This window comes from Monopterus albus, unplaced genomic scaffold (assembly GCF_001952655.1).
Source record: "Monopterus albus unplaced genomic scaffold, M_albus_1.0 scaffold189.1, whole genome shotgun sequence".
NCBI lineage: Eukaryota > Metazoa > Chordata > Actinopteri > Synbranchiformes > Synbranchidae > Monopterus > Monopterus albus.
The window spans coordinates 592,666-606,350 of NW_018128069.1; the positions used below are offsets into that span (position 1 = coordinate 592,666).

The following is a 13,685-nucleotide window of genomic DNA, read 5'->3' on the forward strand; positions in this document are numbered from 1 at the left end:
CGATAGAAAATGTTAAGTTGGCATGTGAATTATTGATTAAAAAACAATTCTATGTTTTTGAGAATCGATACAGTATCACAGAACTTAATATCACGATACTCAAGTGTATCTGGTTTCATGTTGTTTTGCAGTGGAACTTTCCCAGTGCCATGATCACCAGGAAGGTTGGAGCTGCTCTGGCCGCCGGCTGCACGGTGGTTATTAAACCGGCAGAGGACACGCCGCTGTCGGCGCTCGCCCTGGCTGAGGTGGGTGTACCATCAGGGTACAGGTCCTGGAGCTCCGCCTTGTACTAGGGCTGCATGATTAATCACTTTGTGAGCGTGATTTAGATCCCTGTGCAATCTCTGTCTCACGTGACTGATTCTGCTGTGTTTGCATTAGCAGGGAGATGCCTTCCATCAAACCAAGCACTCCCTTTTCCTCACTAAGCTGCATTAACCAATAACCGCAAAGTGGTTTATTTCTGCCTCAACTGCTATTTGGCACTAGGTGCATGGGGCAGGCAAAATAGTTGCAGGATGGAACAGAATATCTTTCACCATGTCAGACATGTTGGATTTGTTTTTGAGCCAGTCTTCTCTTCCTGTCTACAGCTCATCACATGATCTAATGCATTTCTGTTATTGGTTAACAAAGCTTAGCAAGAAAAACGGAGTGCTTGGTTTGAATCATAATAACACAGCGGAGCTGTCACTCATCAATGCTACTTGTGTCACAGCTGCGGGAACTTTAGTCATAACTTCAATCTGGTGGTTAATGGCAGTTGACACGTGGAGGACTGTGGGAAATGGAGTCCTTGTTGAGGCCTGTTTTGACTGTGTGAATGTAATAGTGCCTCTGGCTCCTCTGTGTCAGTAATGTTGAAATGGTCTGATAACAGAAGTACTGCATCATACAGATTATATGAAGACATTTTGGACAACAGGAAATACCTTTCAGTACCTAGCAGTATCAGGTTAGCATTAGTATTATCAGTAGTCTAAAGTATTTTCCTTTTTGTGCTTATTTCCCTGTTATATTTTTGTCTCATTGTCACTTCGGTCACAGAACCAGTGTAATGTATAAACATGAACTGTGGAAACACAGGAACCATCAGTTGTGACAAGTTGAGTACATCCTGTATCCCTGGTGTTTTTATGGCATCAATGACTGGATGTAATTGATGCTTTCTGCATGTTTTGAGAATGAGCAGTGGTATGTAAAGTGACCTCTGTCTGTGCAGCTGGCGGAGCAGGCAGGGATCCCGGCGGGGGTGTTTAATGTGGTGCCTTGCTCTAGGGAGAAGACTCCGTCGGTTGGGGAGGTCCTCTGTACCGACCCCCTGGTGGCCAAAATCTCCTTTACCGGCTCCACTGCCACGGGCAAGGTAACACATTCTCAGCCTGTGTTCTTATGGAGACCTACTGTCCCAGTAAAGTCTGCATTTAGCCCAGTACAATCCAGGTTTCAGAAGTTTTCAAACTGTCACAGCTCCCAGTCTTTATCTGGACTTGCACAAACCTCAAGCCATGTTACGAAAATATGTTTAAAGAAGATATCATGTTCCAGTTTTGGGCTGGTGTTTATCTACCCTGACAAACTGTCTGCTCTTAGGTGCTGCTAAAACTGGCTGCTGACACTGTGAAGAAGGCCTCCATGGAGCTGGGTGGTCATGCGCCCTTCATTGTGTTCGACAGCACTGATGTGGACAAGGCTGTGGCCGGAGCCATGGCCTCAAAGTTCAGAAATGCTGGGCAGGTAACATGAATGTGAATGAAGCCAATAGGGAGACAAGCACAGTCCACTGCTGCACCCTGTCTCCAGAAAACAGACACGTGCTCACGCTCTGAAGACAGACACTGACCAAATTTTGATTTAAATACTTTGCCTCCAGGTTAGTTTATATGTATATACAGTATGTATGAGTTGGTGGTGATGAAACAGTATGTGGTGAAGCAAAAAATATAAATAGAAACAGTGTGTGTAAACACAGGATGCATTCCAGGTAAAGTTAAAAAAAACTATATACATCGACTCAGTGCAAAGTACACAAAATAAAATGCTGAGTCAGTTACTGGCTTTGACACCAAGTCATGAATTCAGACTCCTTCAGCACAAAAAGCCTCAGAGGACAAAAGACTACTGATAGAATTTAAAACATGCCCCAGGCTCCTGCTTAAGAAAACAGTCATTTGACCCAGGCAACAAAATGCTTTACAAGTGCATTTGGTTATTATTGTTTACTAATCTGATGAGTGTTGCTGAGTAAAGAGGAGCGATGCCAGACGCCCACCTGTACATTACACTATGTTCCCCTCCTCTTTCTGCAGACGTGTGTGTGTTCAAACCGGTTTCTGGTTCAGAGCGGTATCTACGATCGCTTCGTGGAGAAGTTGGGCCAAGCGATGGATGCTGAGCTTCGCCTGGGTCATGGCTCAGAGCCTAACACCACCCAGGGGCCGCTCATCAACACCAGAGCTGCAGAGAAGGTAAACGCCATATTTATCAGATAGCTCTGGTCACAGACGGCAGGGCTGTTCATAGGATAGACAAAGCTCTGAGGATGTTTCTAGAAACAGAACCCCTCTGTCAGGTGATGCACCAGATATCAGATGCAGTGTCCCGGGGAGCGAAGCTGCTGAAGGGCGGGAAGCGCCTGCACGGGTCCTTCATGGAGCCGACTCTGCTGGCCGACGTCACCACAGACATGTTGTGTATGAAGGAGGAAACCTTCGGCCCGCTGGTACCCATCCTCAGGTCAGTGCACCGCACAGCAGTGTTCACTCTGTTGTTGATGGCTGATCAGGGGCCGTATCTAAACACTAGGAGCTTCCTCTGGGGAACTGTTTGCAAAGCTGTCAGTAATGAGCCACAGATAGAAACACATAGCTGCCATGTTGAAACAGGGCTCAGTTCAGTAGAAAACACCAGAGCCTGTGCTGCTTTCAGATTTTTGAATGAAAGTGACAAAACCAAACAACAAATGACAGGTTATGGTCTCAGGCTGTCACGGTGGATTTAACCCTACTTTATTCATCTACACTCCACCCACTACACAAGGAAATGAAAGGCTGGTGGTATCGTGCACTGATGAATTAACAGACGGCGAATACCAAACAAGAACAATACTGAACATCAAAACTGAACATACTGCACGTGAACACAGACTTTAGAATGTTCTAAATAGTAGTAGTTGAAGAGAAAATTAACAAAATCGACACGTGTTTGGTTCAGATGAATGTGTTGGCTGAAACATTAACATTGGAGACATTTCAGGGCATGAAGAGGTTTTTATTATGAAAATTCCCATTTTACTTGAGGAAACTCAGATGGTGCCAGTTGTTTTTGTTTTGTTTTCCCCATGCTTGTCATTCCATACCCTGTATATGCACAAGCTTGTAGTGGTACAACACGTTACATCTTCAACTTCAAAGGGGAAAAAACAAGAAGACAAGCTGGAAAAGTCGCTGCTTGTATTCAGGTAGTGAAGAGACTTTTGTTTCTGATTCACAGGTTTAACACAGAAGAAGAGGCTCTGGACATCGCTAACGCGGCTAATGTTGGGCTGGCAGGTGAGTGTGTCTGTCTGGACTCCTGCAGCCTAAACACTCCTGCAATCTCATGTTGAACTACAGTATATGTAAAAGGAATATAAAAACCAAGTTGGGACAGGAATCCAAAGTCAATGTACAGTGTACGCTGGTGGATCTGGGTACAGTTAGACAGAAAAAATAGGTTCAACCAAATAAGGACAAGGAACATTTAAACATCTTGCAGTAACTAAAAGTTGTCTAACAAAAGTAGTGGAGTAAAAAGCATGCAAAAAGTGCAAGTACCTCAGATGTGCACTTGGTTTTATTCTACCACTATTGTCTGTCTCAAACCCCGATGTGCTCTTTCTGTTCTCAGGTTACTTCTACTCGCAGGATGTGAGTCAGATCTGGCGGGTGGCGGAGGCGTTGGAGGTGGGGCTAGTCGGAGTCAACGAGGGCCTGCTATCTACTCCAGAGGCCCCATTTGGTGGTGTCAAAGAGTCAGGTGTGGGCCGTGAGGGCTCCAAGTACGGCATCGATGAGTACCTGGAAGTCAAGTACATGTGCTTCGGAGGCCTCAAACCCTGAACCAGGATGGGGCCACGCCCCCATCCAGTGGTACAGCGCTTGAACAAATGCACTGGTCATTGAATGCAGCTAAAGCTAATGTTAACGACAAGACCACAAATCACCTCTTATAATTAGAAAAGAGCTATGGTCTGTAGTACAGAGGGCTTATTTCTGGTGGTTAAAATATAAACTGACAAATTGGAGTTTGTGAGAATTTATATAGGAACCAGTTCAAATAATTAATCACATATCTGAAGCGTCTGTCTGATCTGGAATTCCTATGTTAAATGGGTTTATTTCCAAAAGCTGTCAGCGGGGCAGTGTTTTCTGTTGCCTGATCAAAATGAACAGGTTGTTTTTAGAATAAGAAAAAATATTGCAGACAGTAATTATTGCTGGAGAGCATTGGTTATAACCGCATTTTGTATTTTTGTCTAAATCTTTAATTGAGGTACTGAAATATGTTCATAGTTGGTCGTAATATATTTTTATGAAATGCAAACCACATTTTTCTAATCAGTCTGTTTGGATGCTCGCTTCTGATTGGCTCGACGGTTTAACGCCAGTATGAAAATAATTGAACCAGCAACCCAAAGTTAGATTTACACTTTATTGTTCACACGTTCAAACAATATTTACTTGTACAAGAAAAAAAATATTTGTCAGTGGTGACTAACTCATCTTGGATACATCCCTAAATCCAGTGAAGTGAACAACGCAGGCGCTAACGTTAAAACAAATTGTATCGTACTATTGCCTAGGAGCAGCAGATCCTGTCACCATGGTAAAAAAAAAATTAAAATCTAAACTGATTTTAAAGATGCACCTGTCAGTGCATTTCTGTATTTAAGTAGAAGAATAAATACCATGAAAATATTATTGTAACGGTTTATAAAGTACCTTGTTACTTTGATAGATTGGTGTTGTGCAGGTTTTGTTTTAAACCTTCATCAGAAAAGCACAAGAAACTGTTAAGTGCCATGTAGCTTCTTACAGTGTTGAACAACAGTGCAGTAATTCTGAATATTTTTAGATTTATTAAGAAATCTAGTTTTGAGCTGGTGAGCTCGGAGATAAAGATGCTGTAATTAATAGATGCCTAACTCACTTTTAGGTGAATTTAATATGGGGCACATTCAAGATTTTCATAATTTAAAAACTTCACTGCAAACTCTCATGTCCACATATGAAAACCAGGGCTTATTTCTCCCAACAGAAGCCTAGTGAAGTTTTTGGTTTTCCTATAGTTTGAGCAGAGTTCAATCACTGGTATTACATGATCCACTGTTGTTCAGTACTGACTGTTGTTTCCATTTATGTTTAATACAAAGTGTTATTGTCGTGCTTGCAATATACTCTGTTAAATTAATATTAAATGTCTTGGTTTTTGTATTTCTGATAATTAATAATGGACAATAAATTATAAAATTTCGGTCAGTCAAGTTGTCGATATTGATGCAGAGATTACTCTGTGTTTAAAGGTTTTGCTCATATAAGAGCCATGCCTTCATCTCTATACTATATACTAAACTTGCACAAGTAAAGCACAATAGATTTAAAAATAACTCGCATATACTGTAAAGTTGTCTAATGCTAACAGATGGTTTAGATAAAGCAGTCATCCTGGTTAAATTTCAGGTCTGTAATTTCAGATTTAGCTTTTATTCTAGTTGGCTTCTGTTATTGGAACTAGGCTAGCAGTTTCCACCTGCCTTCAGTCTTTGTGCTAAGCTAGGCTAAGCCTGTCCTGGACTTGTCTCTGTACTACATGCACAGGGATGAAACCAGCCATCTTCCTCATCTGGCTCTGGAGGAAGTTGATTTCCCAAAATGTCCAAGTCTTTAAGTTGCTAACATTTTGAATGTTCCCACCTGCATGTCCTCAGGTTCTTCAAAGAAGTCTGACCCTGAAGGAGGGGCACTGGGTCATTTTTACTCACAGCACAGGTTTTCTGGGTAGTGAAGTCCTTCACACTTTATAAAAAGTATATCCCTCCTTGCCATCTGGGGCTGCTGGAGTGCTTACATCCCAGAAGAGTCCAGCCTGTCGGCAATCCTGTCATCCAAAGGTGTTTCCATTGCGGGTGATCTGAGCACTGAGCCGGTTCTGGCTGCGGACTGGTCGGTCTTGGCTGAAGATGGCATCCTGGTCACTGTCTAGCTCTGACTCTGACATCATCAGGCTGGAGTTATGCTCAGTGCTGCGGTGTTTGATACCTGCATAAAGACAAAACGGGACACATGGTAACATTTTCCTTTATGTTTTGGATTCTTTTAATGTGTAAGTCCTCAGCTCGCTCTGTTTTCAAAGCGCTAAAAAAATTCCAGCTGTGATTTGATACTTTCATTTAGTTCCATATGTGACTTCACTTGGCAGCATCAAAAATCTTGGTCTTAATTGTCCCCAGTTTGCATACAACTCAAGGTCGTCCTTTCTCAGTTTAGTAACTGCCACTAATGGCTGAAGAACAACTTGCCCACAAGTTATTGTGTTACACCAATAACTTTGCCCATGAACTGAAAGACAGGGGCACAACACACTAAGATCTTTTTTTCTCACGGGCCCTGACTCACCAATCTCTCACCTAAAGGTGCTTTGTTTCCTGCCATGCTGACAACAGAGATGAGATGTGTACCACTATCACAGGGGACCGATGCAATTTCAACATCTGGCTAGAATGCATCTCACCACCCTCTTGTACTGAGACACGTTTCTGTGCACCTCTAATACCTATTGGTTGTATTCACATTAGGCTTCCTCACGTTGTACAGCCATCTGACACATCCTCTGACATGACTCACTGAATTTTGGTCTGAGCTCCACCCTCTCCTGGTCATCCATGTTGTCCAAGATGGTGTACTTGGTCTTCTTCCTCACTTTGGTCTGTCTCCTCCTAAACACAGTGTGATCAGACATGGGTTTGATGTAGCTGTATGAAAAGCTGATTGGGGATCAATATGTAGTCTATAAACACGTTTACCTCTTGCAGCAGCAGATGAAAGTCCAGCTGACAGACAGAATGAAAACCATGAGCATGAAGCTGGTCAGGATGACGTACAGCACCCTCCACTCTGACAGGAAGAGCAGAGTCAGGCCACGATTAACTCCACAAGTTCGATAAAACCTGCTACGGCCAAACGGCTAACTTGTATATGTACAAGGAGAGCAAATATTAGCCACTGTAAAAGTCAGTCAGGCCCATTTCATTTAGGTGAAACAGGAGAAACAGGCAAGGACCGAAAACATTTACTGGCTAAGGATTAATTCTATTACATTTCAATTGATACAGCAAACATTTTTATTAGTCAAATTTACTGACTGATTCAACTGCTATGTCACACAAGATCCAGTTATGTCAGTGGTGCAAATAAATAAATAAAATACATCCTGGCGTCTGAAGTCTGAACACAAACTGAACATTGTCCCCTTCATAAAGGAGAAACGGCTATTTCTAATAAACTGACCACCGTGTGTATATCACAGCAGTTGAATCGGAGTCAGGGAACTTTGCTCTAGGTCGAGTTTAATTGTCTTAAATGTATGTAAAATATTACCTTTCCTGAGCTAAAGTTAATCGGTTTTAAATTTAGGTTAAAAAATAAATGAATAAATAAAAGGCTGTTAATTACCACAGTTGCTCTCTCCGTCACCAAGGTAACGACGGATCAGGTTCTCCGTCCAGAAGGGGTCACAGGCGCACTCATTTGTGACTGGATCACATTGCCCACGGCCCGAACAGTGGAGCAGACACACTGAAAACGAGGACAGACAGATGTCATATTTAAAGGAAGAAATGTCAAAATCAAACTGCTGGTTATAAAAACTGATGCTTCAACAACTCACTCATCATTTCATTCAGACGATTCTTCTTAGATGCAACATTTAGAAGTGGAATCTGTGTTTGTTTGCAGTTCTACTGGCTCAGGGGAAGAAGCTGTTTGTGAGTCTGGTGGTATGTGATTTGATTGATCTGTAATGCTGCCCAGAGGGTAACGGATCAAACAGGTGATGCATGTGAGGAGTCTGTAGTTATGGTTTTTAACCTATTTAGGCAGCGGGATGTGGATATATCCTCCAGGGAGGGCAGAGGGAAGCCAATGATCTACTGTGCTGTGGAGATCAGTCTCAGGAGACCACTTTATTCACTAATTTAAATCCTTCCTCTGGTTGGACAAGCAACTGACAGATCAGAACAGAGCTGTGTTAATCATGTTTAAACATGAATATGGTCAAACAGAAGAAGCTGTGCTAATTATTTTTCATTACTTTAGCAAACAAATGACTACTTGATTGTTTGTGACAATACTTGTCACATTCAAGGATTCTGAAAGTCACCGTTGGGTGTGGCTCTAAATCGAAGACTGAAAGCAAGATTAAATTCCCTACAGAGCAACACGGTTACATCCATGAAGTCAAGGTCAAGTGTTTGTCATATGCACAGTGGGGAAACATGTTTCCCTGTACAATTCTTACTTTGCGTCCACACGAATGCCACACAATATAAGTGAAATATAATGCAGATACATAGGTAACATAAAATCTAAATCTCAAAATCTAAGGCACTGTAAAACAGCCGATGAAAGAAGCATAATGAAGAATATAACAAGAACACAATATAATGAAGAGAGAATGTATGCTACATGGGAGCTATGTGATGAGTTCTCTCCTTCCTCATGTTGAAAATACAAGAACATAACGATGTGAATACTCCTCCTTTGGCTGGTAAACCCCCATTTTACATCAACTGTTTCTGTTTATCTGTGTGCGTGTTCACTGAATGAAGATTCTGCTCTTCCTGAGTCAGCTGCGGATGAGATATCTGCAACTGTGCAGCAGTAATCCAGCACTGCGTGACAAATGTTCTTAGGCATCAGATTATCTTGATATACACTGACCGGCCACTTTATTAGGTACTCCTATACAATTGTATACACATATAAATTCAGAGGTGTTCCTAATATTCTGACCCTCTCATGTATGTAGCTGGGGAAGACACCTTGGAATATAATGTAGACCACCTTTAACTATGACCTCAGTAGTAAACACATAATTGAATTTATACATTTATGACAATTTCACCAACAACTGAAACACGCTGAGCTTCATAAACACAGATGTTAAGGTGGAATTGTTGCATTGAAGTACAGACTGTGGTACAGGTGTGCCTAATAAAGTGGCCAGTGAGTGTATGTGTTCTATTCCAAGGCTTTAAACTGGAGAGCGATGTGACTGAACTCACTGATAGTGTCAACTCTGAGGACTCTGAACAGCAGATAGTCACTCTTCTCTCTGAGCAGCTGGTTCCTCAGCAGACCGACTAATCTGGCGCCAGAGAGAGGCCCCGAGGGGCCCCGCACCAAGAACCGCAACAGGGTGCTGCACAAACACACACAGCAAAAACAGAAACTTGGAAAATTATTATTCTAGATGGAAGAATTGTCAGTCGCTTAGTAAACCAGTCACTTAACCAGTAAACCAGTCAGTACCTGAGGTGCGAGCGTCCCTGCAGCGCTCGGACCTGCACGTCTCTGTCGAGGACGTGCAGCAGAGCGGCGAGCTGTCGGACCACTGTGTCCCTCTGAGCCACGCTGACCTGAGACACTGACACCAGCATCTCCAGCTCCACCTCCTCCGGACCCCCGGGCTCTACGGAGACACAGGAGGGACAAACTTCTCTACCAGGAACAACTGTGCTCATGTCAACAACGGGATTGATATGAATGTACTGTAGTTAAATACATGATAGAATGTATTATAAAACCATTCACATATAACTTATTCTTGAAATCTGGTATTTTTCCTGCAAAAATGAAAATATGGCAAAGGTGATACCAATTTATAAAAATAGTGATAAACAGTTTCTTTACTTCCTAAATATCCCAAAATTTTGGAAAAATGATTTGACAGATTAAATAACCTTATCAATAGACATATCACGTGAGGAACAATATGGATTCAAACTGATCAGCCTCGGTGGCATTACAGGGTTTTACAGAAAACATATAGGATGCAACTGAAAAAAAGGAATATACTATCAGAGTATTACTACAGGAGTATTTATTGATCTAAAGCATTTGACACTATTGATCACAAGTTACTGTTAGAGAAGCTGGAGCGATGTGGTATTACAGGGGTCGCACATTCTTCGGTTAAACATTATTTATATAATAGATTACAATATATTCCACTAAATAATTATTTGTCAGATAAGTTAAAAATTACATGTGGGGTCCCTCAGGGTTTGGTTTTGGGTCCACTGTTTATTTTATATATAAATTAAGTTTGTAAGGTTACTAGTGTGATGAAAGTATTTTGTTTGCAAAAAGTAAGAACAAATGATAAATGGATTTTTTCACTTACTCAGATTCAGATAAATGTGGAATTATCAGTGAAGATATGAAGAGGTGTGACACATTTAGTCAATTTAATAGATTGATAAAAGATAGTCTATTCAATGATGATAACAGAACTTTAATATGTGAATGTAAATTTGTGAATGAATATGTTTATAGTTTTTTTCCTTTTCTTACTTTTGTTTTTCCTCTTTTTTGTTCGATTTTTAATATATCTAAATTGAGATGTTTGAGTACTCTCTAAAATAAAGGGTAGGTAAAATAAGCAGTCACTTCTGCCTACACTGTTTGTATGTGTGTGTGTATATATATATACAGTGGGGAAAATAATTATTTGATCCCCTGCTGATTTTGTAGGTTTGCCCACACACAAAGAAAGTTTAGAAAAATCTATGGCAGGAGCTGAAACTTTGAACTGCCAAACAACAGCCAAGAAACTTTAAGGATTTAGATAAGATCTGTAAAGAAGAGTGGACCAAAATCCCTCCTGAGATGTGCACAAACCTCGTGACCAACTACAAGAAACATTTTACCTCTGTGCTTACTAACAAGGGCTTGTCCACCAAGTACTAATTCATGTTTTGCTTGAGGACCAAATACTTGTTTTACTCACTAAAATGCAACTCAATTTATAACATTTGTATCATGTGCTTTTTTTAGGATCTTTTGTTAATATTCTGTCTCTGTCCTTTAGAATAAACCTATGATAAAAATTATACGCCCTTCATTTATTTGTAAGTGGGCAAACCTACTCAAATAATTTTTCCGCACTGTATATATATTATTTATATAAATATTGGATTTTTTTCTGGTGTGTTTGGGCCAAATCAACTAAACTAAACTAAGCCAAGTAGTTTTCTGTTCTCGTCCTACCTGGTCGGACTTCCACAGTGGCCGTGGCCGTGTTGGAGCGGCCCTGGGCGTCGGTCACTCTCAGCTGGAACAGGTAGGTGCCCTCCACCAGGTTGGCCAGGTACAGGGAGGCCTGAGTGTCCGAGCCATACAGGACGTCCTGCACACAGGTGTTTGTCAGAGGAGTCGTGTGCTGCTTTCAAAGCATTTGGTTAAATCTAATTTGTTTTGTTTTTTTAATCTAATCAAGTGCCATCTATTAGTGTAATCAATAAAATAAAACATAGTGAAGATGAGTGTAGCAAAAGTTACTAATGATCTGTAGGGTCCCCAGTCCCAGGATAAAGATAATTACATTTTTATATCATGAAAATGGTCCTAAAAAATAAACATACAAACCATAAAAACTGTTCAATTTGAGGAAATTACCTAATTTATCTGTAATGAAGAAAATGTTTAAATATGTAACAACTAAATTAATAAAATCAGTCAAGATGATGAAGTCAATACAACCTATGTTTATAACTCATAATATCTAATAACCTTATTCTAAACTACACTAATTGTTTTTGTAATTCTAAAATACTCTAATCTGTATTTAATCTAATTCTAATTTACACTAATCTAAACTCAAAACTTTTCTTATATCACCTGGGTAAACGCTGATCTAATCTCTTCTGTTCTACTCTGATGTCATCTCTAAAACAACTGGATCTAATTTATGATCTATGTAATGTGACTGAATTTAATCCTAATCTGCTCTAATACAATGTAATCCTAGTATACTCAGACATAATCTCCAGTGTAACCTGCTGTAAGTAAAATATAATCTACTCTAATTTCTGTTCTACTCTAACTTAATGGAATCTAAACAAATCTCATGTTCTGTTCTCCACTAATCGACTCTTATTCTAATGCGACCTAATCTAATGTTGCCTAGATTTCCATGCTCTGTACTGACCCCGGCAGCGGGACTCTGGCGGTCTCGGACCCACAGGTAGTGGACCTCGGCCTGGTCTCCTTCAGTGATGGAGCCTCTGAGGATCAGAGAGTTGTTGGGCAGCGTCAGAGTGTGGCTGGGGGTTGTGGGGCAGCGTCAGAGTGGGCCTGCCGCTGGCGTGAATTTCTGGCTGCAGGAGGAAGGCTGCAGGAGGAAGATTTCTGGCTGCAGGAGGAAGGAGAGGAGAACATCTGAATCAGCAGTGGTGTGACTAGTGTTCAGTTCAGTTCTGGGGTTGTAACTATAGAATGTGTTCATTACTGATAAACTTTTTGGTCTACAAAATCTCAGAAAACAATAAAACACATCACAGTGTCCTAGTACAGCAACATACTGAATTCACAACAACACTGGTGACTGTCTCACAATTATGACTTACTGCTTCATGATTATGAGGAAGGTTTCAGAAGCTGCTTGAGAATCCTTTGATTTTTAAGATTTTCTCAGAAGTAATTCAGTGTGAGCTGTCAGTACGTCCCGTGGTACAGAGCAAAAATGAATTGTTAATGCCTAAATCAGCGTACTTATTGTTCCAAAATGTAAACAAATATAGGCATAAAAACAGGGCCCACAGTGTAACTCACTGTATGCAGCAGCATTAAGCTTCTTGGTTCTTGTAAAAGTTTATACCTGTTTTTTTTGTTTTTTTATAATCACATGATCTGAATCTCATCAGAGATTACAGTAGGAAAAGTTCAACAGAAGTTTTGTTGTCAACATAGTATTTTTGCAAAGTGTCACATTAAATGTCCAAAATATTCACTCGTGTGACCTTTTGCCACTGCCAATATGGCGGACGGTGTGGAGCAGGGTGCTGCTGCTCTGAGCCTTAGTCGACCTCGAGTGAAACTGCAGGTCTATAAAACTGTAGATGGTATGCTGGTAGTGGAGGACGAGTTTCTTAACTTTCTTGCGGTTATTATGAGCCGAGGAAAGCAACGCGGAAGGGGACTGCTGACATCATCCAGAACCATGTGGTGACGGGGTCTGTAGGAGCAATGGCTGCGCTCTCCTAATAAAAACATGCGGGTCATCTCTTATAATTGTCGTGGCCTGCATGTTGGAAATACTGCAGCGGATAGAGCGCGACGTCTGGTTGTGGATAACTTGCTGGAAAAATGTGACATACTTTGCCTCCAAGAAACGTTCTTGTCTAAGCAGGATCTAGGTCAGCTGAACTCTGTTAATGATAAATTCTATGGGGCTGGGGAGTCTACAGTAGACCTGACTATGGGTATTGTGAGGGGACGGATAGCAGGGGGTGTGGCTATCCTATGGCATAAAACATTGGACTCGGTGATGAATGTGGTAAGGACTGGGGTCCACTGGTGTATTGCTGTTCATCTGAAGTTGGCTAATAAGGAGTTTGTCATTTTGAATGTCTATATGCCATA

General features: G+C 41.1%; 2 protein-coding genes across 2 annotated transcripts in view; one reads left to right on the forward strand and one right to left on the reverse strand.

Moving 5' to 3' along the window:
• aldh5a1 (aldehyde dehydrogenase 5 family, member A1 (succinate-semialdehyde dehydrogenase)) overlaps positions 1-4,881 on the forward strand; it is a 9,350-nt gene extending 4,469 nt beyond the window's left edge. Inside the window, exons 4-10 of the mRNA XM_020617372.1 lie at positions 105-248; positions 1,226-1,369; positions 1,597-1,740; positions 2,313-2,471; positions 2,576-2,739; positions 3,496-3,554; positions 3,892-4,881. Coding sequence (XP_020473028.1) covers positions 105-248; positions 1,226-1,369; positions 1,597-1,740; positions 2,313-2,471; positions 2,576-2,739; positions 3,496-3,554; positions 3,892-4,103 — 1,026 coding nt within the window. The 3' untranslated portion in view covers positions 4,104-4,881. The remainder of the gene's footprint in view (positions 1-104; positions 249-1,225; positions 1,370-1,596; positions 1,741-2,312; positions 2,472-2,575; positions 2,740-3,495; positions 3,555-3,891) is intronic.
• Positions 4,882-5,407: 526 nt separating this feature from the next.
• Positions 5,408-13,685, reverse strand: part of kiaa0319 (KIAA0319 ortholog) — a 14,501-nt gene continuing 6,223 nt past the window's right edge. Inside the window, exons 9-17 of the mRNA XM_020617394.1 lie at positions 12,399-12,456; positions 12,253-12,367; positions 11,313-11,451; positions 9,573-9,732; positions 9,326-9,462; positions 7,716-7,838; positions 7,067-7,157; positions 6,888-6,979; positions 5,408-6,302 (exon numbers count right to left, since the gene is read on the reverse strand). Coding sequence (XP_020473050.1) covers positions 6,145-6,302; positions 6,888-6,979; positions 7,067-7,157; positions 7,716-7,838; positions 9,326-9,462; positions 9,573-9,732; positions 11,313-11,451; positions 12,253-12,367; positions 12,399-12,456 — 1,073 coding nt within the window. The 3' untranslated portion in view covers positions 5,408-6,144. The remainder of the gene's footprint in view (positions 6,303-6,887; positions 6,980-7,066; positions 7,158-7,715; positions 7,839-9,325; positions 9,463-9,572; positions 9,733-11,312; positions 11,452-12,252; positions 12,368-12,398; positions 12,457-13,685) is intronic.